The sequence below is a fragment of the Trachypithecus francoisi genome, unplaced genomic scaffold, assembly GCF_009764315.1.
Source record: "Trachypithecus francoisi isolate TF-2019V2 unplaced genomic scaffold, Tfra_2.0 Lachesis_group3, whole genome shotgun sequence".
Taxonomy (NCBI): Eukaryota; Metazoa; Chordata; class Mammalia; order Primates; family Cercopithecidae; genus Trachypithecus; species Trachypithecus francoisi.
This window is the reverse complement of record NW_022681468.1, coordinates 145816576-145842418: the sequence shown is the minus strand read 5'-3', so window position 1 is coordinate 145842418 and position 25843 is coordinate 145816576. Positions and strand designations below refer to the sequence as shown.

At 42.5% G+C, this 25843-nt stretch overlaps 1 protein-coding gene across 3 annotated transcripts in view; it reads left to right on the top strand.

Annotated features, from left to right (window-relative positions):
- Positions 1 to 317: 317 nt before the first annotated feature.
- GOLM2 (golgi membrane protein 2) overlaps positions 318 to 25843 on the top strand; it is a 129621-nt gene continuing 104095 nt past the window's right edge. For 2 of the 3 annotated variants that reach the window (XR_004432041.1, XM_033190295.1), the window contains exon 1: positions 318 to 1051. Coding sequence is in view for 2 of the 3 variants with exons in the window: in XM_033190295.1 (XP_033046186.1) it covers positions 725 to 1051 (327 nt within the window). In the remaining variant the exon portion in view is untranslated. The remainder of the gene's footprint in view (positions 1052 to 25843) is intronic. The other variant, XM_033190296.1, reaches the window with a different exon arrangement.

Genomic DNA, 25843 nt, shown 5'->3' with positions numbered 1-25843 from the left:
TCCCCTTCTACAGAAGCAAGTACAAAACCTTTCTAGTTGCCCCTTTTTGGCTGCAGCTCACCTACTATTTTTTTCTATTCCGCGGTCGCAGCCCCAGACGTCCTCAAAGACAAATATTTTCGCGAGGGCCAGTGTAGGGCAGGAACTCCCTAGACTTTGAATCAAGGGACTCCAGTAGGTAAGAACAGAAAGGACTCCGACCCAGGTACCTGAGACATCTGAGACCGCCAAAATTAACACAACAACCTACGTGACAGAGAAAAATCTCGCGAGAGAGGACTGCAGGGAGACGAGAGGAAGCAATGTTCTCGCGACAAGACGGGGTGTTGGCGGAAACTCGGAAATGGTCCCCTAGACGACTCGGCCCCAGCCAGTGGGTGGGGCCAGAATAAATCCGCCCCCTTCCGGTTTTTTCCCCGCCTCCCAACCGTGAGGTGCTGGGTTCGGGGCGCGGGCAGCTGGGTTCTCCCGGTTCCCTTGGGCAGGTGCAGGGTCGGGTTCAAAGCCTCCGGGACGCGTTTTGGCCTGATTTGAGGAAGGGGGCGGGGAGGGACCTGCGGCTTGCGGCCCCGCCCCCTTCTCCGACTTGCCGCCGACGGATAAGCCCGCCTCCTCCCTCAGCCGGCCCTGGGGCCGTGTCCCCCGGGTAACTCCGGCCGAGGCCTGGGCTTCTGCCTGCAGGTGTCTGCGGCGAGGCCCCGAGGATACAGCCCGATTTGGCCCCATGGTGGGTTTCGGGACCAACCGGCGGGCTGGCCGCCTGCCCTCTCTCGTGCTGGTGGTGCTACTGGTGGTGATCGTCGTCCTCGCCTTCAACTACTGGAGCATCTCCTCCCGCCACGTCCTGCTTCAGGAGGAGGTGGCCGAGCTGCAGGGCCAGGTCCAGCGCACCGAAGTGGCCCGCGGGCGCCTGGAAAAACGCAATTCGGACCTCTTGCTATTGGTGGACACGCACAAGAAACAGATTGACCAGAAGGAGGCCGACTACGGCCGCCTCAGCAGCCGGCTGCAGGCCAGAGAGGGCCTGGGGAAGAGATGCGAGGATGACAAGGTAAGGACGACCCCTTTCTCTTCAACTCCCATAGTTTCTTTTCTCTCCGGGGCCTGGCGCGGGATGTTAATCCGCCAGCGGTTGTCTTATCCCTTCCGGTATTGCAGTCCTGAAGGCTCCTTTCACCCCCAACAACCCTGTGTCTGTCAGACTTTTCCCGGTTTATCCGTGCCATGTTCTCTGGTCCCTGCCAGACAAAAATGACTGTAAATTCTGGTTCTCAAGAGTGGGCTGTGTACAGATGCTGCCTATTATCTGAGCTCAGCTGGTGAGCTGTCGATAATAATCATCTGGCCTATGTGGCCCCCTTAGCTTCAAAGACACACAAATCTGGCGACTGCCAGGTTTGGTGTGGTTATTGTCTCATTTTTATTCCGTGCACACTGATCAATATTAATTTCGTTATTTAAAGAACGAAGCCGCCTCTGACTCCTCTACCCTATGGTAGTCACCATATAGTTTTTCAGCTGTGTGACTTTTAAAATCTCTATAGGGTGATGTATTGAATAAATAATCAGATATGGCTGCCTTTTTGTGATCAAAATGTTATGATAGATGGGCCCTCGAGCTATATGTGAGCCACACTTGTGTCTTGGACATAGTTGATCAATCATTATGTACTCAATTTGAATTGTTAATGGAATTAGCCAAAAGATTAGAATCTAAAAATAAATTTTAAGCAATGGAATGTCATGTCAGTGTCTTCATTGAAAGAAAATAGAATGAAATTTTGTATAGCTAAGTAGCTATTAGGGTTGGTGTTTTATGCAGATGGAAAACTATACAAAGTTTTAAATATAAAAAGTTTAAAATTGAACTGTAATCATACTTGCTACTAAATAATCCTTGTTTTCATTAGCTCATTGGTAACTATATTAATAATTTATGCCTTATGCAACTTCTGTAGGTATAGTAGAGTTATGAAAATTTCTGGGGCCGGGCTCGGTGGCTCAAGCCTGTAATCCCAGCACTTTGGGAGGCCGAGACGGGCGGATCACGAGGTCAGGAGATCGAGACCATCCTGGCTAACACGGTGAAACCCCGTCTCTACTAAAAAAAATACAAAAAACTAGCCGGGCGAGGTGGCAGGAGCCTGTAGTCCCAGCTACTCGGGAAGCTGAGGCAGGAGAATGGCGTGAACCCAGGAGGCGGAGCTTGCGGTGAGCTGAGATCCGGCCACTGCACTCCAACCTGGGCAACAGAGCGAGACTCCGACTCAAAAAAAAAAAAGAAAATTTCTGGGCAGGATAGTAGATGCCTTTCTTTCTATACACTTCTTTGGTAATCTTCACATTTTTGTGTGTAAGTGCCCATTATAATTACAAGTTTTACTTTGCATATGAAAATCACGGTGGCCGGGCGCGGTGGCTCAAGCCTGTAATCCCAGCACTTTGGGAGGCCGAGACGGGCGGATCACGAGGTCAGGAGATCGAGACCATCCTGGCTAACACGGTGAAACCCCATCTCTACTAAAAAATACAAAAAGCTAGCCGGGCGAGGTGGCAGGCGCCTGTAGTCCCAGCTACTCGGGAGGCTGAGGCAGGAGAATGGCGTAAACCCGGGAGGCGGAGCTTGCAGTGAGCTGAGATCCGGCCACTGCACTCCAGCCCGGGCGACAGAGCGAGACTCCGTCTTAAAAAAAAAAAAAAAAAAGAAAATCACTTACGGTTAAGTCATTATAAAGTCTCTGTGAGCTTCTAACTTTCCTGTTGACAGCCTCTACCTTGCTTTCTTATTTCAAGAAGATTAAGGCCCTCAGCCAAATGCTTCCCTATAACCCCCTCCTCTTCACCATAATCACATAGACATGCTCTGACAGGGTCAAGGAATCAATAAATTTATATGCACCACATGCTTAACTCTAAAGACTGAAAAACTCTTGGGCACAGTAGGTAGAAATCCATGAAAGTTTGCAGTATTAAAGTAAGGTCTTCCTACTTAGAATGGTTAAGCATTACAATTCACATTCTTCTCTCTGGTCTCAAAGGAAAGTCTCTTTTAGTAATTAATACTCTTGATTCCATTATTTCAGCCATTGGACTTTTTTTGTTTGTTTGTTTGTTTGTTTTGAGACAGAATTTTGTTCTTGTTGCCCAGGCAGGAGTGCAATGGCATGATCTCAGCTCACTGCAACCTCCGCCTCCCAGGTTCAAGCGATTCTTCTGCCTCAGCCTCCCGAGTAGTTGGGATTATAGCCATGTGCTACCGTGTCTGGCTAATTTTGTATTTTTAGTAGAGAAGGGGTTTCTCCATGTTGGTCAGGCTGGTCTTGAACTCCCAACCTCAAATGATCTGCCCACCTCAGCCTCCCAAAGTGCTGGGATTACAGGCATGAGCCGCCATGCCCGGCCTTTTTTTTTTTTTTTTTTTTTTTAAGAGATGAGTTAATGGATACAGCACACCAACATGGCACATGTATACATATGTAACAAACCTGCACGTTGTGCACATGTACCCTAAAACTTAAAGTATAATAAAGAAAAAAAAGAAAAAAGAAAAAGAGACAGGGTCTCACAGTGTTGCCCAGGCTTGAGAGCAGTAGCTCTTCACAGGCATGATGCACTGCAGCATTGAACTCCTGAGCTCAAGTGATCTTCTTGCTTCAGCCTCTGAGTAGCTGGGACTGCAGTTGTGCACCGCCTTGCCCAGCTCTACTGAACTGTCAGTCTCAGTTTGTTTCACTTTTTACCTTCAACAGGATGTGGGTGTTCCCTGTTCTAAGTAAAGAAAAAAAAATCTATATATTCCTTTCTTCCAACCAACACATTTGTTTTTTCACTTTCATTGCTAAAGTCAGATTATCGATGGTCTACAAATGTTCCATCTACCTCTTTTTTCATACCCATCCTAATCTTAAAAAGTCTGCCATCTTTCTTTCCTCTCCTTTTCTGCAACTATTCTCTTGAAGGTCACAAATGGCAGTGTTCCTAATCAAAACCAAAGAACATTTTTATTCTTACTCTATTTGACCTCTCAGTCGTTTGGTCCTGTTGATTGTCTCTAGCTATTTAGAAACTATTTCCTTTCTTGCTTTTGTAATATTGGACTCTCCAGTCTTATCTTCTTCACTATATTCTTTGCTGGATTTATTTTTTCTTTCCAGTCACCTAGTAAGAGACTCTATTCTTGAGGCTTTGCTCTCCCCTGAGAGCAGTATTCCCCAAAGTAGTGTTAAACAGAATACTCTTCTTGTATTATTTCTTAGGGTAGTGAGGAGAAAAAAAGGAAAACCTCTTCTGGAGGGAAATGTTAGTGTATCCTCCTCTTGGAATTCATAATGTCTGCTAGAATATAAAAGCTCTGAGAAATCCATTAATAAAGAAGCCTATTCAATTTTGCTTAACTCAGTCTTGTTTAGTTTATTTGATCACAGGTTACTATTTTCATGGCTTACCTATTATGGTACAGAATAATATAGCAAAGCACACTAGTTTGGGAAATATTGCCCTGGGTATCTTAACTACTTTTAAGTGTTTGGCTAATATTTTATGCAGTTGGCTCACAAGACTGTATCTCTTATTGAATGTCAGTTCTGTATTTTTTTTTTTTTTGAGACGGAGTCTTGCTCTGTCACCTAGGCTGGAGTACAGTGGCACGGTCTCAGCTCATTGCAAGCTCCGCCTCCCGGGTTCACGCCATTCTCCTGCCTCAGTCTCCCCAGTAGCTAGGACTACAGGCACCTGCCACCACGCCTGGCTAATTTTTTGTATTTTTAGTAGAGACGGGGTTTCACTGTGTTAGCCAGGATGGTCTCAATCTCTTGACCTCGTGATCCACCTGCCTCAGCCTCCCAAAGTGCTGGGATTACAGGCGTGAGCCACTGCGCCTGGCCGAGTTCTGTATATTTTAAAAAGTTTTTTCTTTTTTAGTTTTGTAGATATAGGGTGTCGCTCTGCTGCCCAGGCTGGTCTCAAACTCCTTGCTCCAAGTGATCTTCTTGCCTTGGGCTCACCAAATGCTGGGATTCCAGGTGTGTGCCACAGCACTTGGTGTGCCACTTCTGTATTTTGAGCTGGCTTATAACAACTTTCTTGGGCTGCTTGTGAATGTCTGTTCTTGGGGTTAATGAGGACTCTCTGAGCTGCTTAGTAGAAAGGGTAGTCTTGATCTCTGTCTTTTAAACTTAACAGTTTTTCAGGGATTTTTTGTTGTCGTTGTTGTTCTTTGTTTGTTTGAGACAGGGTCTTGCTTTGTCACCCAGGTTGGAGAGCAGTGGTGCGATCATAGCTTACTACAGCCTCAAACTCCTGGGATCAAGCGATCCTCCCACCTCAGCCTCCCAAGTAGCTGGGACTGTAGGTGCATTCCACCATGCTGGTCTAATTTTTTATTTTTTGGTAGACATGAGGGTCTCATTATGTTGCCCAGGCTGGTCTCCAATTCCTGGCCTCAACTGATCCTCCTGCCTTGGCTTTCTAAAGTGCTGGGATTATAGGTGTGAGTCACCATACCTGGCCACTTAACAGTTTTAGGTCTGGAAAATTATTGCAAAGATAGTACAGGGAGTTTCTATATGCCCCACACCCAGTCTTCCCTATTATTAACATGTTACTTAAGTATGATGCATTTGTCACAATTAATGAACCAGTATTGATACCTTGTTATGAAAGTCCATACTTTATTCAGATTTCTTCAGTTTTCTCCTGCTGTCCTTCTTTAATTCTAGGGTCTCATCCAGAGTACTATGTTACATTTAGACATTATGTCTCCTTAAGCTTCTTTTCAGTCTTTTCTTGTTTTTTAGACCTTTTCTTGTTTTTGATGATCTTGACAATTTTAAGGATTACTGATTAGGTGTTTTATAGAATGTCCCTCAATTGGGAATTGTCTGAGTCTTTTCTCAGGATTAGACTGGGGTTATGGGTTTTGGGACAAAGACCACAGAAGTAAAGTACCAGTCTCAACACATCACATCATGGGTATGTTTTTCAAAATGATTTATCACTGCTGATGTTAACCTCGATCACCTGGCATGAGATAGTGCTTGTCAGGTTTCTCCACTATAAGGTACTCTTTAAAAAAAATCTGTTTCCGTACTGTACACTTTGGAAGAAAGTATGTTCACCCTCACTTAATGAGTGGATAGTTATGTTTTTCCTCCTTAAGCGCAGAGTATCAACATAAACTATATGGAATTCTTCTGCACAGGAGATTTGTCTCTTCTCCCTCATTTATTAACTTAATAATTCATTTATCTCAGTATGGACTCAAGGATATTTATTTTATACTTTGGCTTATAATCCAATATTAGTTTATTTTTTGTTGCTCAAATTGTTCCAGATCTGGCCATTGGAGAGCTCCTTCATTAACTCCTGTATCCCCTTTTTACTTTTATAGTGCCAGAAAGTACAGAGAACTTCCACATACCCTACACTCAGTTTCATTGTGACATACCCTTTTCTTACTTTTTGGTACTTTCAGATGCTCTAGGTCTATCTTATACATTTCCTACTCTAGTCCTAGAGTCATCCATTTCTCCAAGGAGCCCTGGTTCCTTTTATTGGAGAATGGTGTTAGAAACCAAGGTCTGTGGCTGGGCATGGTGGCTCACGCCTGTAGTCCCAACACTTTGGGAGGCCAAGGCGGTGGATTTCTTGAGGTCAGGAGTTCAAGACCACCCTGACTAACATCGTCTCTACTTAAAATATAAAAATTGGGCCGGACGCGGTGGCTCACGCCTATAATCCCAACACTTTGGGAGGCCGAGGCAGGCAGATCACAAGGTCAGGAGTTTGAGACCAGCCTGCCCAGCATAGTGTAACTCTGTCTCTACTAAAAATATAAAAAATTAGCCTAGTATGGTGGCATGCACCTGTAGTCCCAGTTACTCAGGTGTCTGAGGCAGGACAATTGCTTGAACCCGGCAGTTAGACGTTGCAGTGAGCCGAGATTGCGCCATTGCATTCCAACCTGGATAACAGCGAGACTCCATCTCAAAAAAAAAAAAAAAGAAATAAAAAAAAAACAAAAATAAAAATTAACCGGGCATGGTTGGGGGCGCCTGTAATCCCAACTACTTGGGAGGTGGAGGCAGGAGTATTGTTTGAACCGGAGGCAGAGGTTGCAGTGAGCCAAGATCGTGCCACTGCAGCCTGGGCAACAGAGTAAGACTCTGTCTTAGAAAAAAAAAAAAAGAAACCGAGGTCTGCATGGCAGATATGCTCATTGCTACTATAAGGTTATCTTTGGAAATCAAGGAATCCTTTCTCCAGAGGAATCAGAAAGGTGATATTTGGTTTCTTCCACATTATTATGCCATTCTGTCACTTCCAGTGTGTTACCTGGGCTACTAAACATATAAATTCTTTTGTTTTGTTTTTTTTTTTTCTGAGATGGAGCCTCACTTTGTCACCCTGGCTGGAGTGTAGTGGCGCAATCTCAGTGCACTGCAACCTCCACCTCCAGGCTGAAGTGATTCTCCTGCCTCATCCTCCTGAGTAGCTGAGACTACAGGAGCATGCTACCACACCTGGCTAATTTTTGATCTTTCAGTAGAGATGGGATTTCACCATGTTGGCCAGGCTGGTTTTTAACCCTGACCTCAAGTGATCTGTCACCTTGGCCTCCCAAAGTGCTGGGATTACAAGCGTGACCCACTACATCTGGCCTTGAACATAGAAATTCTTTAAGGGAGCTTTAAGTTGCTACTGTCTTGTCCAAAGAAGTGAGAAACAAGCCCCACTTCTCTGAGATTCCCTCAAACTGTCTTATTTTTTAACCTTCCCTCTAAGGGGTTTCAGCCTGGAGGGGTAGATTAGTTTGCTAGGGCTGCCATCACAAAATGCCACAGACTAGGTGGCTTAAACAGCAGAAATTTATTTTCTCACATTTTTTAAAGTTGGAAGTCTAAGACCAAGGTGACAGCAGGGTTGTTTTTCTCTGAGACTTCTCTCCTTGGCTTGCAGATGGCAACCTTCTTGCTGCTTTATTGTGACATGATAGTCCCTCTGTATGCACACATCCTTGGTGTCTTTTCCTCTTCTTAAAAGGGTATGAGTCATATTGGATTAGCCCACTGTAACTTAAACACTTTAAAGACCTTGTCTCCAAATACACTTACATTCTGAGATCCTGGAGGCTGGGACTTCAACATGTGAATTTGGGGGAAACACAGTTCATCTTAGAACAAGGGAGATCCATCACACACACACACACACACACACACACACGGCCTTTTATTTCCTCTATCAGAAAAGTCCTTATTTCTCTTTCTTCAGTATAGGGCAAGTCAAGCTCTTGATAAATAAAAGGAGCTGTTAGAATGTAGAAAAAGTCCTCAAAATTGTCGTTTTATTACACACACACACAGACACACACACACACACACCAGTTTTGAGGTTTGAAGCTGAATAGTAAATGACCTTTTTTCCCTTTAACAACCGTAATTCTCCCTGAGGCAGCGTATGCCTTTAGTTGAATGGGGAAAAGTTCATGTGTCAGAAAGGAGGATGAGAAGCATATTACAAAAAAAATGTTATTTGTGGGAATATTTTGGAATATAATAGTAATCTCTCTTATTCTTGAGAGGTTTGAGTAAATTGATTAAAATTCTTAAAACAGTGCTTACTGCATTGTTATTCTACTGTTGTTATTCTACAGCTACTTCCTTATTTCTTTTCTGCCTTTTTTCCGGGATGGGACTCTGTCTGTGTTCCTGCCCAAGATCTGGTCTCAGCTCTAGCCTACCTGCCTTACCCTTTGCTCCTGTATGTTTGACTGTTTTTGTTGTTTGTTTGTTTTCAATTTCCTGGTTCATTTCCAGTTAGGCTTAGTTGGCTCCTCCCATAGGTTTCTTAGTTGACTCAGCTTGCCTGTTCTTCTATAATTTGAGTGTCAACCTTCTACAGTTCTAATATGTTGCACATGATAATTCCTGCCTTTGCCTCTGCCTCACCAGCCATAATCTGGCCAACTTTTAACTGTAATTGCTACCTCAAATTATTCATAAATCAATCAAAACTGATAACTCCTCCAAACAGTATCCCTTTCCTACCTTCTTGGTCCTTATAAATGATGCCCATGCAAACATTGTTTAAGACTGAGGTTAGAAATTTGGTGTTGTCTTTGATTTGTTCAGTATATCATATTGAGTGCTTCGACATGCAGAGGAGTTACGTGATCGAATTTAAAAAACGTCATTTTGACTGCAGAATAGAGAACTTAGTAGATCCCTAACTAGTCCCCTTTCCTTGGTCTCCATTTCTTTTAGTCAGTTCTCCTGTGAAGTCAGCCTGAACTTCCTCAAACCTTATTTTCAGAGTGGCTGTATTACTCACTGACTACATCAGGTTAGAATTCTGCTGTCTCATCTTTAAGGTCTTCCATAGAGTGGCTCTAGCTACCTTTGTCTCTTACTGTCTCCTGACCCACTAAATTGTATTTCAGGCTGATTGTTTTGCTTACTTTTGCCTTCCCACCTGCCTTTCTGTATCATGTTAATTCCTGTTTCTGTGCCTTTGTTCCTGCTGTTTGACTCTTAGCTTCTTGCCTCTTTTCTGTATATTTATTCCACCAATTTTTTTTTTTTTTTATTGAGATAGAGTCTTGCTGTGTCACCCAGGCCGGAGTGTAGTGGCACGATCTTGGCTCACTGCAAGCTCTGCCTCCTGGGTTCATGCCATTCTCCTGCCTCAGCCTCCCGAGTAGCTGGGGCTATAGGTGCCTGCCACCACGCCCAGCTATTTTTTTTCTGCTTTGAGTAGAGACAGGGTTTCACCGTGTTAGCCAGGATGGTCTCGGTCTCGATCTCCTGACCTTGTGATCCACCCGCCTCGGCCTCCCAAAGTGTTGGGATTACAGGCATGAGCCACTGCACCTGGCCTTTTTTTTTTTTTTTTGAGATGGAGTCTCGCTCTGTCACCCAGGCTGGAGTACAGTGATGCAATCTTGGCTCACTGCAACCTCCGCCTCCTGGGTTTAAACGGCTCTCCTGCCTCAGCCTCCTTAGTAGCTGGGATTACACGTGCGCACCACCATGCCTGGCTAAATTTTTTTGTATTTTTAGTAGAGATGGAGTTTCACCATGTTGGCCAAGCTGGTCTCGAACTCCTGAGCTTGTGATTCACCTACTTTGGCCTATCAAAGTGCTAGGATTACAGGCATGAGCCACCACGCCCAGCCTATTCTACCAATTTGTTATCCAGCTTCTGATCCATGTCCACTATGAAGCCCCCTGGGACTTCTGACCTGGAACATGCTTTTCCTTCTTTTTTATTTTCTTTTTTTATTTTCGAGATGGAGTTTCACTCTTGTCTCCCAGGCTGGAGTGCAATGGTGCGATCTCGGCTTACTGCTGCAACCTCCGCCTGCCAGGTTCAAGCGATTCTCCAGCCTCAGCCTCCCAAGTAGCTAGGATTATAGGCGCCCACCACCATGCCCGGCTACTTTTTTTTTGTATTTTTAGTAGAGATGTGGGGTTTCACCACATTGGTCAGGCTGGTCTCAAAGTCCTAACCTCAAGTGATCCACCTACCTGGGCCTCCCAAAGTGCTGGGATTACAGGTGTGAGCCACTGCTCCCAGCCATGCTTTTCCTTCTTTATACACCATTTACATTTATTGTTTGAGCTTCACTGACTTATTTTGTTCTTTTTTTACTAATAGCTTATTGTGTGTGAACTTTGTTTTCTCAACAAAATTTTAAGTTCTTTGAGGAAGGACTACGTTTTAAATTTTTTCCTGTGGGAAAAATAGTTCTTAGTGCTATTACAAAATGTACGGGGTTGATGTGTCTCCCCTAAAAGAATATATTGAAGTCTACATCACCCGTGAATGTTATCTTATTTTGGGAATAGGGTGTTTGCAGATGTGATCAAGTTAAAATGGGGTCATGCTGGATTAGGGTAGCCCCTATTCCAGTATAACTGATATCCTTATAAGAAAAAAAAACAGGATTAGGGAGAACACCAGGTGCATGAATACACAGAGACACACAGACACATTAGGAAGACCACATGACAGATAAAGGTGGAGACCGGAGTTATGTTTCCACAAACCAGGGAATGCCCAGGGCTACCAGAAGCCAGAGCCAGAAGCCAGAAGCCAGAAGCCAGCAGCCTCCCCCTAGAGGCTCCAGTGGGAACGAGGCTTTGGCAACACCTTGATTTTGGACTTCTAGCCTACAAAACTGTCCTCTAGCACTGTGAGACAGTACATTTCTGCTTTATGCTATTCAGTTTGTGGTACTTTGTTACATCGACCTAAGAGACAAATACACATAATGCATACTTAAAAGTTAATTTGATTTTTTGACTTTTTGTTTTTGTTTTTTTTTTGAGACAGAGTCTCACTCTGTCGCCCAGGCTGGAGTGCAATGGTGCAATCTCAGCTCACTGCAACCTCTACCTCCCGAGTTCAAGCGATTCTCCTGCTTCTTCCTTCCAAGTAGCTGGGATTACAGGCACGCACCACCACACCTGGCTAATTTTTGCATTTTTGGTAGAGACGGTGTTTCACCATGTTGGCCAGGCTGGTCTTGAACTCCTGACCTCAGGTGATCCGCTGACCTAGTCCTCCCAAAGTAACTAGATAACTACTCTTATATAATATATATTGTGTGGCAGTATGGTTTACTGGAAAGAACAAGGTCTTCTGGAGTGAAACAGACTTGAGTTTTTCATTCTACCATTATGTTACCTCTCCTTAAGCCTGTTTCTTCACCCATAAAATGAGGAGGATTCATGAAATAAAATATTTAGAGTCCTGTCCCATACAAAGCTTGACATTTAATAATATTAGTTCCTTTCTTTCATGCGTGCATTGGTGTAGCTAATCTTGAAGAAATTTGCGGCTAGATATAGTGGCTTATGCCTATAATCCCAGCACTTTGGGTGGCTGAGGCAGGAGGATCACTTGAGGCCAGGAGGTTGAGGCTAGCCTGGGCAACATAGCAAAAAAAAAAAAAAAACTGGGCATGGTGGCACATGCCCATAGTCTTAGCTGCTTAGGAGGTTTAAGCAGGAGGATCACTTGAGCCCAGGAGTTTGAGGCTGCAGGGAGCTATAATTGTGCTACTGCACCCTAGTCTGGCAACAGAGTAAGACACTGTCTCAATAAAGAAAGAAAAGGAAAAAAGAAAAGAAGAGAGGCGAGGCGGGAAGGGCAGAAGGAAAGAGAATAAAGGAAGGAAGGAAGGAAGGGAGGGAGAGAGAGGAAAGAGGGAGAGGAAGAAAGAAAAGAAAGGAAGGGAGGGAGAAAGAAAGGAAGGAGGAAAGTTGGTCTTGTATTATTCTATTGAAACCCGAGTATATTAATTCAGTTGACAAAAATTTATTAAATATACTGAGCACTTACTGTACTGTACACTAAAATGATCTTTAAAACATGTTCTCACTTTTCTTTGTCTCCCTTTCTTATTTTTGTATTTCTCTGTTTTTTCTTACTCTCCTGATAAAGGACTGAGTAATCTCAGGAGGTTCCATGGAGATCATAAAACAAGCTACTTTTTGAAAAATGATGACTAGGATTTAGTTGTGCCGAAAAAAGGTAGAAGGACATTCAAGGAGCTCCCTTTCACTTACCCCATAGAGGAAAACAAACAGTTCTCATAGTGTGGCATGTGGCATCTATCTCTTGAAGTGATAGGGAGTACCTTTTGACTTATGACCTCATTAAACAAGAGGAACTAGTCCTTACAATTTTTGGTTGAAGACCTTAAAGTTCCCCATGTTAGCCTCTTCTTCAAAAGAAAGTTAAAGTTTCCTTGAATTCAAAGTCCAGGCTTTTCTCTAGGGACAGGCTGGGCATGCAGTAATCTCAGTTTCTCACAGTGCTTCAAGGCTCTCTTTCTTGTTCTTAATTAACTTTATTTAACTTTCTTACACTGTTTCTGGCCAGGTGGTTCCTCATTTGAACAGTGTTGCCTCAAAGCTTTTGCTCAGGTGCTTTCCATGTCTGATTCTTTCTCTTTTCCAAACTACATTTTTCCCCTGAGGTTGACTTCAAAACATATATCCACGAAGCTTTTTCTATTTAATATAAAATGATTTGCTTTCCTTTTATAATTTCAATTTTCTATATCCAATTTAAGTTCAACTTAGGGCAAAATTTTTTCTCATTTGATTATTAACAAAGGCCTCTCATAGCTCACTGCAGCCTCAGACTCCTGGCCTCAAGTGATCCTCCCGCCTCAGCATCTCAAAGTGCTGGGATTACAGGCATGAGCCACCATGCTTGGCCACATTTTCACTCTTAAACTTGACTCTCTGCAGCATTTTATACTGATGATCTCTCCTATCTGAAACTTCTTTCCTTTAGCTTTAATAACATCCATTTATCCTGGTTATCCTATCCTTTTCCTACTCAATGTTTATATATGCTATGCTTCCATCTTTAACCCCATTTTAATTTCTTTATTGAACAAATATGTTCAAGTTTCTATTTTGGATCAGTTACTGTGCTGCATGCATATCACATAGTGAATGAGTGAACAAGACAGATATGGTATATGTTGACTATGGAACTTACCCTTGAGCAGGGTATATGAGGGGAAGACCTAACCTATTTTAGAGGTTTAGGGATGACATTCTTGAGAGAGTTTTAGTTGAGTCCTAAAAAAAGATCAGGATTTAATGAGGCAAAGATTGAGTGAGAGGTTTGGGATAAGAGGCTCAGGAGAGATGAAAAGAGGGTTCCAAATGTAGAATGTTGCATATTTTATTTTTATTTTATTGTATATTTTAAAGCACAGGATATCAGCCGGGTATGGTGCTACATGCCTATAATCCCAGTTACTCGGGGGGCTGAGGCAGGAGAATTACTTGAATCCAGGAGGCAGAGGTTGCAGTGAGCCAAGGTCATGCCAAGTGCACTCCATCCTAGGCTACAGAGGGAGACCCTGTCTCAAAACAAACAAACAAAAAGTTCGCTATGTGGAATGAGGGAGCTAGAATGAATGTGATAATATTTGATGTTGCACTGCAAGACTGGATTCAGATTGCGAAAAGATTTGTGAGTCATGTTAAGGGCAATAGGAAGCCATTGATTGGCTCTCTTTTTCCACATTTAATTTTTTGTTTGTTTGTTTGTTTTTTTGAGATGGAGTCTTGCTCTGTTACCCAGGCTGGAGTGTAGTGGCACGATCTCGGCTCACTGCAACCTCCACCTCATGGGTTCAAGCGATTCTCCTGTCTCAACCTCCCAAGTAGCTGAGACTACAAGCGCACGCCACCACACCCAGCTAATTTTTGTATTTTTAGTAAAGACAGGGTTTTGCCATGTTGACAAGGCTGGTCTCGAACTCCTGGCCTCAAGTGATCTGTTCGCCTCAACCTCCCGAAGTGCTGGGATTATAGGCATGAGCCACCACACCTGGTGGTTCTAATTTTTTTTCTTGTCTTCCAATGATATATTGTGAATTTTCTTTCTTTTCTATTTTTTTTGTGACGGGGTCTCACTCTGTTGCCCAGGCTGTAGTGCAGTGTCACCGTCTCAGCTCACTGTAACCTCCACCTCCCAGGCTCAATCGAGCTTCTTGCCTCAGCATCCCAAGTAGCTGGGACTACAGGTGCACACTACCACACCCAGCTAATTTTTATATCTTTTTGTAGAGATGGGGTTTCATTGTGTCACCCAGGCTGTTCTTGAACTCTTGGACTTAAGTGATCTGCTGGCCTTGGCCTCTCAAAGTGTTGGGATTACAAGCATGAGCTACCATACCCAGCCTGTGAATTTCTTGACTATAAAAATATAGTCTAGGCCAGGCACGGTGGCTCATGCCTGTAATCCCAGCACTTTAGGAAGCTGAGGCAGGCGGATCATGAGGTCAAGAGATCGACACCATCCTGGCCAACATGGTGAAACCCCGTCTCTACTAAAAATACAAAAGTTAGCCAGGCATACTGGTGGGTGCCTGCAGCCCCAGCTACTCGGGAGGCTGAGGCAGGAGAATCACTTGAACCTGGGAGGCGGAGGTTGCGGTAAGTGGAGATTGCACCACTGTACTCTAGCCTGGGCGACGGAGTGATACTCCATCTCAATAAATAAATATATATATATATATGTAGTCTAAATCTAGTATAAATCTAACACTTAATATTTCATACTATTCACTATGTCTGGACTCAGTAAATATTTGATGATTGATTCAGCAATTTGTACTGGTTCTTGAACCAATGAGTGCATAAATATCTACTAGGGTTACCACAGATATTATCCACATATCTGATTGCACTACCCTTTCTGGAAGACATAACTAAAATATTCAGATGTAAAACTACTGCTTGTCAGCTCATCTTTCTAGTATACATAGAATATATCTTTTATTTGAAGCATGTTATAGTAGATCTAGAATAATATTTTATTCATTTAGAAACTCAAAAATATTTTTCTGATTCAATTTAGTGTTTAAATGAAGAGAACCAAAACCTTGGGATTAGCTTCACGGGGATATAATGAAAAAAAGTTTGAGTTATAAGTATAACTTGGATTTTTGTTTGTTTTTTTTTTTTTTTTGTGACAGGGTCTCATTCTGTCATCCAGGCTAACATGATCATGGCTCACTGCAGCCTTAACCTTCTGGACTCAAGCAATCCTCCTGCCTCAGCATCTAGAGCAGCTAGGACTACAAGCTTGTGCCATCACACCTGGCTAATTTTTTTTTTTTTTTTTTTTTTTGAGACAGAGTCTCACCCTGTCACCCAGGCTGGAGTGTAGTGATGTGATCTCAGCTCAATGCAACTTCCGCCTCCCAGATTCAAGCAATTCTCGTGCCTTAGCCTCCTGAGTAGCTGGGATTACAGACACGTGCTACCACGCCTGGCTAATTTTTTTATTTCGGTAGAGATGGGGTTTTGTTGGCCACGAAGGTCTCAAACTCCTGACCTCAAGTGATCCACCTGCCTCGGCCTCCCAAAGTGCTGAGATTACAGGCGTGAGCCACCGTGCCTGGCCACAGCTGGCTAATTTTAAAATTTTGTAGAGATGTGGTCTTGCTATGTTCCCCAGGGCTGGTCTTGAACTCCTGGTCTCAAGTAATCCTCCCACCTCAACCTCCCAAAGTCCTGAGATTATAGGCATAAACCACCATGCCTGGCCTATTCAAGTTTTATCATGAGATTGCAGCAATTCAGTCACATCTTCAGTCTCCACTTTTTTTTTTTTTTTTGAGACAGAGTTTTACTCTTGTTGTCCAGGCTGGAGTGCAATGGCATGATCTCAGTTCACTGCAACCTCCGCCTCCCAGGTTCAAGCGATTCTCCTGTCTTAGCCTCCCGAGTGGCTGAGATTACAGGTGCCAGCCACCACACCTGGCTAATTTTTGTATTTTTAGTAGAGACAGGGTTTCACCAGGTTGGCCAGGCTGGTCTCGAACTCCTGACCTCAAGTCATCTGCCCGCCTCAGTCTCCGAAAGTGCTGGGACTACAGGCATGAGCCATTGCTCCCAGCCCTCCAGGCTCTACTTCTAGTTCTAGTTCTCTCTTACTCTGTCGCTTAGGCTGAATGCAGTGGTGCAATCACAGCTCACTGTAGTTTCAACCTCCTGGGGTCAAGCAGTTCTCCCACCTCAGCCTCCTGAGTACCTGGGCCACAGGCCCAAGCTATCACTCCCGGCTAATTTTTAAAAAATGGTTTATAGGCCAGGGTCTTGCTATGTTGCCCAGGCTGGTTTCAAACTCCCAGACTCAAGTGATCCTCCTGCCCTGGCCTCCCAAAGTACTGGGAGTACAGGTATAAGCCACCGTGCCTAGTCTAATTCTAGGTCTCTTGCTATTTGTACCACATCTGCAGTTACTTCCTCCAATGAAGTCTTAAACCCTCTCAAAATCATTCATGAGAGTTGGAATCAACTTATTCCAAACTCATGTTCCTGTTAATATTTTAGCCTTCTTCTATGAATCACAAAGGTTCTTTTTTTTGAGACACAGTCTCTGTTACTCAGGCTAGAGTACAGTGGCACAAATCATGGCTCACTGCAGCCTTGACCTCCCTGGACTCGGGTGATCCTCCTACCTCAGCCTCTCGAGTAGCTGGGACCCACAGGCACATGCCACCATACCTGGCTAATTTTGTATTTTTTGTAGAGATGGAGTTTTGCCATGTTATCCAGGCTGGTCTCAAAATCCTAGGCCCAAGCAATTTGCCTGCCTTGGCCTCCCAAAGTGATGGAATTAATGGCCACTGTGCCCAGCCACAATTTTTATTTTTATTTTTATTTTTGAGACAGAGGCTTGATCTGTCACCTAGGCTGGAGTACAGTGGTGTGATCTTGGCTCACTACAACCTCCACCCCCTGAGCTCAAGTGATCCTCCCACCTCAGCCTCCAAGTAGCTGGGACCACAGGCATGGGCCACTACACCTGGCTAATTTTTCTATTTTTAGTGGAGCAAGGGTCTTGCCATGTTGCCCAGGCCAGTCTCGAACTCCTGAGCCCAAGCGTCCGCCCGCCTCTGTCTCCCAAAGTGCTGAGATTATAGACGTGAGCCCCTGCACCCAGCCTCTACAAATGTTCTTAATGGCATCTAGAATGGTGAATCCTTTCCAGAAGACTTTCAATTTATTTTGCCCAGATCCATCAGAGGAATTACATCATGGCAGGTATAGCCTTATGAAAGGTATTTCTTAAATAATAAGACTTGAAAGTAGAAATTACTCCTTGCTCCATGGGCTGCTGTTAGCAGACATGAAAACATTAATGTCCTTGTAAATCTTCATCAGAGATCCTGGGTGACCAGGGACATTGTCAGTGAGCAGTAGTATTTTGAAAGGGAGCTTCTTTTTAAGTAGTGTATCTCAACAGTGAACTGAAAATATTCAGTAAACCTTGCTGTAAACAGATGTGCTATCATCCAGGCTTTGTTGTTCCATTTATAGAGCGTAGATAAAATAGATTTAGCACAATCCTTAAAGACTAGGATTTTAGGAATGGTAAGTGAGCACTGGCTTCCACTTAAAGTCACCAGCTGTCCCTAACAAGAGAATCAGCCTGTCCTTTGAAGCTTTGAAATGAGACATTGACTTCTCTGCAGCTATGAAAGTCCTAGATGGCATCTTCTTCTAATAGAAGGCTATTTCATTTACATGGAAAATCTGTTGTTTAGTGTAGCCACCTTCAGTGATCTTAGCTAGATTTTCTGGATAACTTGCTGCAGCTTTTTCATCAGCACTTGCTACTTCCGCTTGCACCTTTATGTTATAGAGATTGCTTTTTTTTTTTTTAAACTTCATGAACCAACCTCTGCTGGCTTCAGACTTTCCTTGTGCAGCTTCTTTATCCTTCACCTTTCATAGAATTGAAGAGATTTAAGTCCTTGCTCTGGATTAGGCTTTGGTTTAAGGGAATATTGTGACTAGTTTGACCTATCTGGACCGTGGAAACTTTCTCCATATCAGCAACAGTAAGGCTGTTTTGCTTTCTTGTTATTCATGTGTCACTAGAGTGATGCTTTAAATTTCCTTAAAGAATTTTTCCTTTGCATTCACAACTTGGCTGTTTGGCACAAAAGGCCTAGCTTTTGGCCTGTCTCTGCTCTTGACGTGCCCTCTTCACTAAGCTTAATTATTTTTAGCTTTTGATTTAAAGTGAGAGACATACAACTCTTTTACATGAACTCTTAGAGGTGATTGTAGTATCGTTTTTGTCTCAGGAAATAGGGAAGCCTGAGGAGAGGGAGAGAGATGGGGGAATGACTGTTCCATGGTAACTCCCATTATCCTTTCCCCAACCCTTGGCAACCTCTATTCTACTTTCTGTTTCTATAAATTTGTATATTCTATATACACACACACCATTTATTGATTAAACTCATTGTCCTCTATGAGTGCAGTTTATGGTGCCCCCAATTATAATAATATTGAAGGTCACAGATCACAGATCAGCATGGCAGATGTAATAATGAAAATTTTGAAATGTTTTGAGAATTATCAAAATGTGACATAGGGACATGGAATGAGCACATGTCATTGGAAAAATTGTGCCAATAGATGCTCGCTGCAGGGTTTTAAGAAACGCATAAAGCAAGGTACAATAAGACAAAGTATGCCTGTATCCAAGTTATATTGTTTATCATCTGGGACTTGTCTCATAAGCTGGAAACTAACATAATACTAATTCTCTCTTTTTTTTTTTTTGAGATGGAGTCTGGCCCGGTTGCCTAGGCTGGAGTGCAGTGGTGTGATCTCTGCTCACTGCAAGCTCCACCTCCCAGGTTCACGCCATTCTCCTGCCTCAGCCTCCTGAGTAGCTGGGACTACAGGTGCCCGCCACCACGCCTGGCTAATTTTTTGTATTTTTAGTAGGGACACATCTTCACTGTGTTAGCCAGGATGGTCTCGATCTCCTGACCTCGTGATCTGCTCGCCTCAGCCTCTCAAAGTGGTGGGATTACAGGCGTGAGCCACCACGCCTGGCCCACATGATACTAATTCTCAATGGGCAGAATGAAATAAAACCATTTACTGATACAGTGCTTTTATTATTTTTTGAAGTTTATTATATGCATAAGTCATTTATTTTGGAAAGTTGAATACCATGTGGTGTGTGATAGGGATAGAAAAATAGTAAGATTCCCTTTCTTTGAAGAAGTGAGGGAGGCACACATAGAAAAATAATCCATAATGCACGATTAAATGCTATAGTAAAGCTACTTACAAAGGGTTTTGAGAATACAGAGGAATAAGTGATTAATTTCCTTAGGAAGTCAAGAATGAAATAATTCACTGAAAAGGTGATCTTTAGTAATTTAACAAAATGAGAAAGGGTTAAGGACAGGAGGAACATAAATGAAGCCGGGAAACCTGGAAAGTATGTTGTGTCTTCACAGAAGGTCAAGCAGTACAATAGGAGAGTGTAATGTAAGGTACATGGTATTGAGAAGTAGGGGAAATTATGTCTGAGTTAAAGCTATTTGGAGCCAGAATGATGATGATTATTGTTATTACTATTTTATTGTGGTAAAACATCTATAACAAAATTTACTATTTTTACCATTTTAAGTGTATAATTTAGTGGCATTAAATACATTCACAATGTTGTGTAACCATGATTGCTACCATCTATTTCTAGAACTTTTTCACTATCCCAAACCAAACAAAACCTCTACCCATTAAGCAGTAATTCCCATTGCCCTTCCCTCCAGCCTGTGGTAACCTCTATGCTACTTTCTGTGTCTATGAATTTGTCTATTCTAGATACCTCATATACGTGGATTATACAATATTTGTCCTTTTGTATCTGGCTTATTTCACCTAGCATAATGTTTTCAAGATTCGTTTATGTTGTAGCATGTATCAGAACTGCATTCCTCTTTATGGCTGAATAATATTTTATTGTATATATACACCATGTTTTGTTTTTCATTCATCTGTTGATAAACACTTGAGTTGTTCCCCTGTCTCGGTTATTGTAAGTAATGCCTCTATAACAGTGGTGTACAAGTATCTGTTTGAGTCCCTGGTTTCACTTCTTTTATGTCTAGCAGTGGAAATGCTGGGCCATATTCTATATTTAACTTTTTTTTTTAGAGACAAGGTCTTTCTGTGTCACCTAGGCTGGGTACAGTGGCATGACTGTGGCTCACTGCAGCTTCGACCCACCTCAAGCGATTCTCCCACCTCAGCCTCCTGAATAGTCAGGACTACAGGTGCGTGCACCAAAAGCACAGGCAACAAAACTAAAAAATTGACAAATGGGTTTACATCAAATTGAAAAGCTGTACAGCAAAGGAAAACTATCAACAGAGTCAAAAGGTACCTACAGAGTAGGAGAAGATATTTGGAAATCATATATCTGATAAGGGGTTAATATCCAAAATATATAAGGAACTTATACAACATAATAGCAATGAACAACCTGTTTTAAAAATGGGCAAAGGACTGGAATGGACATTTCTTGAAAGAAGACATACAAGTGGCCAACAGGTACAGTCATATGGAAAATGTTCAACATTAGTAATCATCAGGGAAATGCAAATCAAAACTACAGTGAGATACTATCTCACACCTGCTAGAATGATTATTGTCAGAAAGGTAAAAGTTAACTAATGTTGGTGAGGATGTGGAGAAAGGAGAACCCTTGCACATTGTTGGTGGGAATGTAGATAGCCACTATGGAAAACAGTATATAGGTTCCTCAGAAGTTTAAAATAGAACTATTTTATAATCTGGCAGTCCCACTTCTGGGCATATATTTAAAGGAATGCTACCAGGGACTAGGGGAAGGGGAAAATGGGATATTGGTCAAGGGGTACAAAGTTTCAGTTATGCAAGATGAGTAAGTTCTAGAGATCAATGTATATAAGCATATCAAATCATCAAATTGTATACCTTAAATATATACAATCTTTGTCAAATATCCCTCAATAAAAAAGTAATTGAGAATAAAGTAAATAAAATTTAAAAATTCTGTGAGATTCCCAATTTATTGTTTTAGCTAAAAAGGCTAAAGGCTAAAGACTTTTTTTTCTTTTGTGTTGTTTTAAGCCAAATTTAGCAGTGGGACTTTGTAGAAATAGTAAAGAAGACATTCTACTCCTTTACGTAGTAATAGCTAATGTTTATTAAGCCCTTACCATGTGCCAGCCAGTGTTGTTAACACTTTATCTCTGACATAAACTTTTTGACAATGCTATGAGTCAGATAATATTCTCATTTTATAGATGAAAGAGCTGAAACAGAGAAGGTAAACAGTATGTCCAAGAAAATAGAGCTAACAAGTAGTGAATTCAGAATTCAGACTCAGGCAATCTAACTTTAGAGGCCCTGTCCCCTCCCCCGCTTTTGTTTTTTTTGATACAGAGTCTTGCTCTGTTGCCGAGGCTGGAGTGCAGTGGCATGATCTTGGCTCACTGCAACCTCTACCTCCTGGGTTCAAGTGATTCTCATGCCTCAGCCTCCTCAGTAGCTGGAACTACAGGCAGATGCCACCATGCCTGGCTGATTTTTGTATTTTTTGTAGAGACTGGGTTTTGCGATGTTGGCCAGGCTGGTCTCAAACTCAAGCGATCTGCTTCCCGTGGCCTCCCAAAGTACTGGGATTATGGACGTTAGCTACTGCACCCAGCCAGAGCCCCTTCTTTTAAGCACTGTGTTATTGGGTTTCTACATAGTCATAGTCTTAATTTACTTTGTGCAGCATTAATTACATGATGCAAGTTTAAGAAATATCTAGAGAAGAGCAACTAAAATCACCAAGGGATGAAAGGGTAGTCACAAGAGAACCAATTAAAAAAAGACCTAGAAAGGCTGGGAGGCCAAGGTGGGAGTCTCTCTGAGACTAGGAGTTCGAGACCAGCTTGGGCAACATACTGAGTCTCTCTCTCTCTCTCTCTCTCTCTCTCTCTCTCTCTCTCTCTCTCTATATATATATATATATATATATATATTCAGATAGCCAGGTGTGGTGATGCATGCCTATAATCCCAGCTACTTGAGAGATTGAGGTAGGATCCCAGGAGTTAGGATCAAACTCCTTTGATCCCAGGAATTTGAGGCTGCGGTGAGCTATGATTGTGTCACTGTACTCCAGCCCGGATGACAATACAAGACCCTGTCTCAATCAATCAATCAGTCAATTAAAAAATACATATGGCCAGGCGTGGTGGCTCACACCTATAATCCCAGCCCTTTGGGAGACCAAGGCAGATGGATCTTGAGGTCAGGAATTCGAGACCAGCCTGACCAACATGGTGAAAGCCCATATCTACTAAAAATAGAAAAATTAGCTGGGCGTGGTGGCACATGCCTGTAATCCCAGTTACTCAGGAGGCTGAGGCAGGAAAATTGCTTGAACCCGGGAGGCGGAGGTTGCAGTGAGCCGAGATTGTGCCACTGCACTCCAGCCTGGCAACAGTGCGAGACTTCGTTTCAAACAACAACAACAACAACAAAACAAACAAACAAAAAAACCAAACATACATACATACCTGGAAAAGTTCTGAAAAGAACATATGACTAAAGAATATGGATATAAACTTTCCATACCAATTCCTGCAAGGTAGTTTTATACTTACACATATTCTACTTATAAATGATGCATTCTTACAGATTATGCTACTGCCTTGATGCCACATGTGGTATTTCTTACGTTAACTGAAAAAGAGAAAACTATTTCAGAGCTTAATGGGGAAAGTTTCTTAACAGGTTTTACTTCCTTAAATGGTTCCCCTCCCTAAAAGGGAAAACATTTTTCCCCAAAAAATGTCATTATGGTGCCTGGAATGCCTCCAATTAGAGAGGCATTCACCGAGGCATTCCGGGCACCATAACTTTAATATGAATTAATGGCATAGTGTCTATATTTTTCAAATGAAATTCAGGACATGATATCTGAAAAATACTGCTTTTTTTTATTATTGTTGTGGTAAGTGTGTATGTGATTAAAAATACATACCTTCAAAGGAGTTGGGAGAGACCGTCTTTCGAAGGGCCTGGGATGAGAACTAGAAATATTTGCCAACATTAATGAACTATCAAAAGTCTTGATTATTAATTCATTCTAACATAAACCTAACATAGGATTTCTTTTTTTATGTGAGTGTGACAGAGTCTCTCCCTGTCGCCCAGGCTGGAGTGCAATGGTGCGATCTTGGCTCACTGCAAGCCTCCCAAGTAGCTGGGATTACAGGTGCCCACCACCACGCCTGGCTAATTTTTGTATTTTTAGTATAGACAGGGTTTCACCACGTTGGCCAGACTGGTCTCGAGCTCCTGACCTCAGGTGATCCACCTGCCTCGGTCTCCCAAAGTGCTGGGATTACAGGTGTGAGCCACCGTGCCAAGTCATTAACATAGGATTTCAAATCCTTGAAATTTAAAGTTTGTGAACTTCAAATTTGCATGTTCTTGGGAGAATGTAACAAGAAAGAGATTAAAACTGCTGAATAAACTATAATTGTTCTCCAACTTTATCTGGACCTCTAATCTATTACCTCTTCCTTTCTAGCAGCCCTATGTATTCTTTACTTTTCTCCCTATCCAGCTAAGATTTTGTTTCAATTTAGTTTCTTGCCATTACCCTCTCTTTTACATGCCGATTTCAAGCACAGCTGCAGAAAATCATATAATCAGGTTTGCAGGAATTTATGATCAGCAAACTCAACTGGGTTTTCAGTAACACCTTACGTATTATATTTCTCCAGGCAACACACCCTTTTCAACAACTTCCAGATCTCTGCCCTCCTTAGGCCCATTTTTTTCTCCTTTCTCAAGCTTAGTAGGCGATCTTGTCTCCTGCTTGACCAAGAATTGGACCGATAAAACTTGAACTACCAAATCTGTAGGAATACTTACATCTGTACCCATCTGTCTTTCCTCTTTGTTAAAATAAAATAAGTTTCATCCCTTCTCCAGGGCCAGTCTCTCTACCTGTTCTCTTAATCCAATGTCTTCCATCTTTTCAAAGACTTTGTAGAATTAGTAATCCAGTCCTCCTCTTATATTCACCCTCTCAGTCTATACTTGCTCCTCAGCATTTAAAAAATAGTTGTCTGGCCTGCCACGGTGGCTCATGCCTATAATCCCAGCAATTTGGGAGGCCAAAGCAGGCAGATCACTTGAGGTCAGGAGTTCAAGACCAGCCTGGCCAACCTGGTGAAACCCCGTCTCTACTAAAAAATACAAAAATGGCCGGGTGTGGTGGCTCACGCCTGTAATCCTAGCACTTTGGGACGCCAAGGTGGGCGGATCACGAGGTCAGGATATTGAGACAATCTTGGCCAACATGGTGAAACCCCGTCTCTACTAAAAATACAAAAAATTAGCTGGGCGTGGTGGCATGCTCCTGTAATCCCAGCTACTTGGGAGGCTAAGACAGGAGAATCACTTGAACCCGAGAGGCGGAGGTTGCGGTGAGCTGAGATCGCACCATTGCACTCCAGCCTAGGTGACAGAGCAAGACTCCGTCTCAAAAAACAACAACAAAAAAAATACAAAAATTAACATGGTGTGGTGGTAGGCACCTGTAATCCCAGCTACTTGGGAGGCTGAGGCAGGAGAATTGCTTGAACCCAGGAGGTGGAGGCTGCAGTAAGCCAAGATTGTGCCACTCACTGCACTCCAGCCTGGGCTACAGAGTGAAACTCCATATCAAAAATAAAAAATATTTGTCTTACTTCCCCTTTCCAGGAAAATTTCTTGAAAAGACATTTTATCTCTACATTTTCTGCTTTCATCTGCATTTTTTCCTCCTACTCCTGATAATTTCAGCATCTTTTCCCCAGCATTCTATGTTCTTGGCTTCTTATCGCTCAGTTTATTTCTTAGTCTCCTTTGCTGACTTTACCAAAATATTCATTATTAAATGTTATAGTTCATAGTTTTCTGTCTGAAATCTTCTCATTCCACTCTCTTACTAAATAATCATATTCACTCATAAAACTTGTTACACTTTATGTGCTAATGACTCCAAATCTGTATCCTTTTTCCAGACTTCTCTCTTGTTTCTTGCATATTGCTGTATCTTTAGGCCTTATAGTGTCTTTCACTTAGCAGGTGTTCAATAAATGTTTCTTTGTGACTGGCTGACTGACTAAATGAGTAAACTTTATAATAATTCTTTGTGATTCTTCTTAACAGACCAAGATCAAATACTTCGTATCTCCAGGTCAAGCATATAGTGGGTACTCAGTAAGTGCTTTATAAATGACTGATTGAATAAATAATGAATAAGCACCACAATAAAATAAAATTTCTTAATAAGATGAATGAGTGAATGAAAAAAAACTTGGTGCTACTCATTATAGCCAGTCAAGACCAAAGACCTTGTTTATTCACTTTGAAAGTGTAACTGGGGGCCGGGCACTGTGGCTTACGCCTGTAATCCTAGCACTTTGGGAGGCCAAGGTGGGTGGATCACAAGG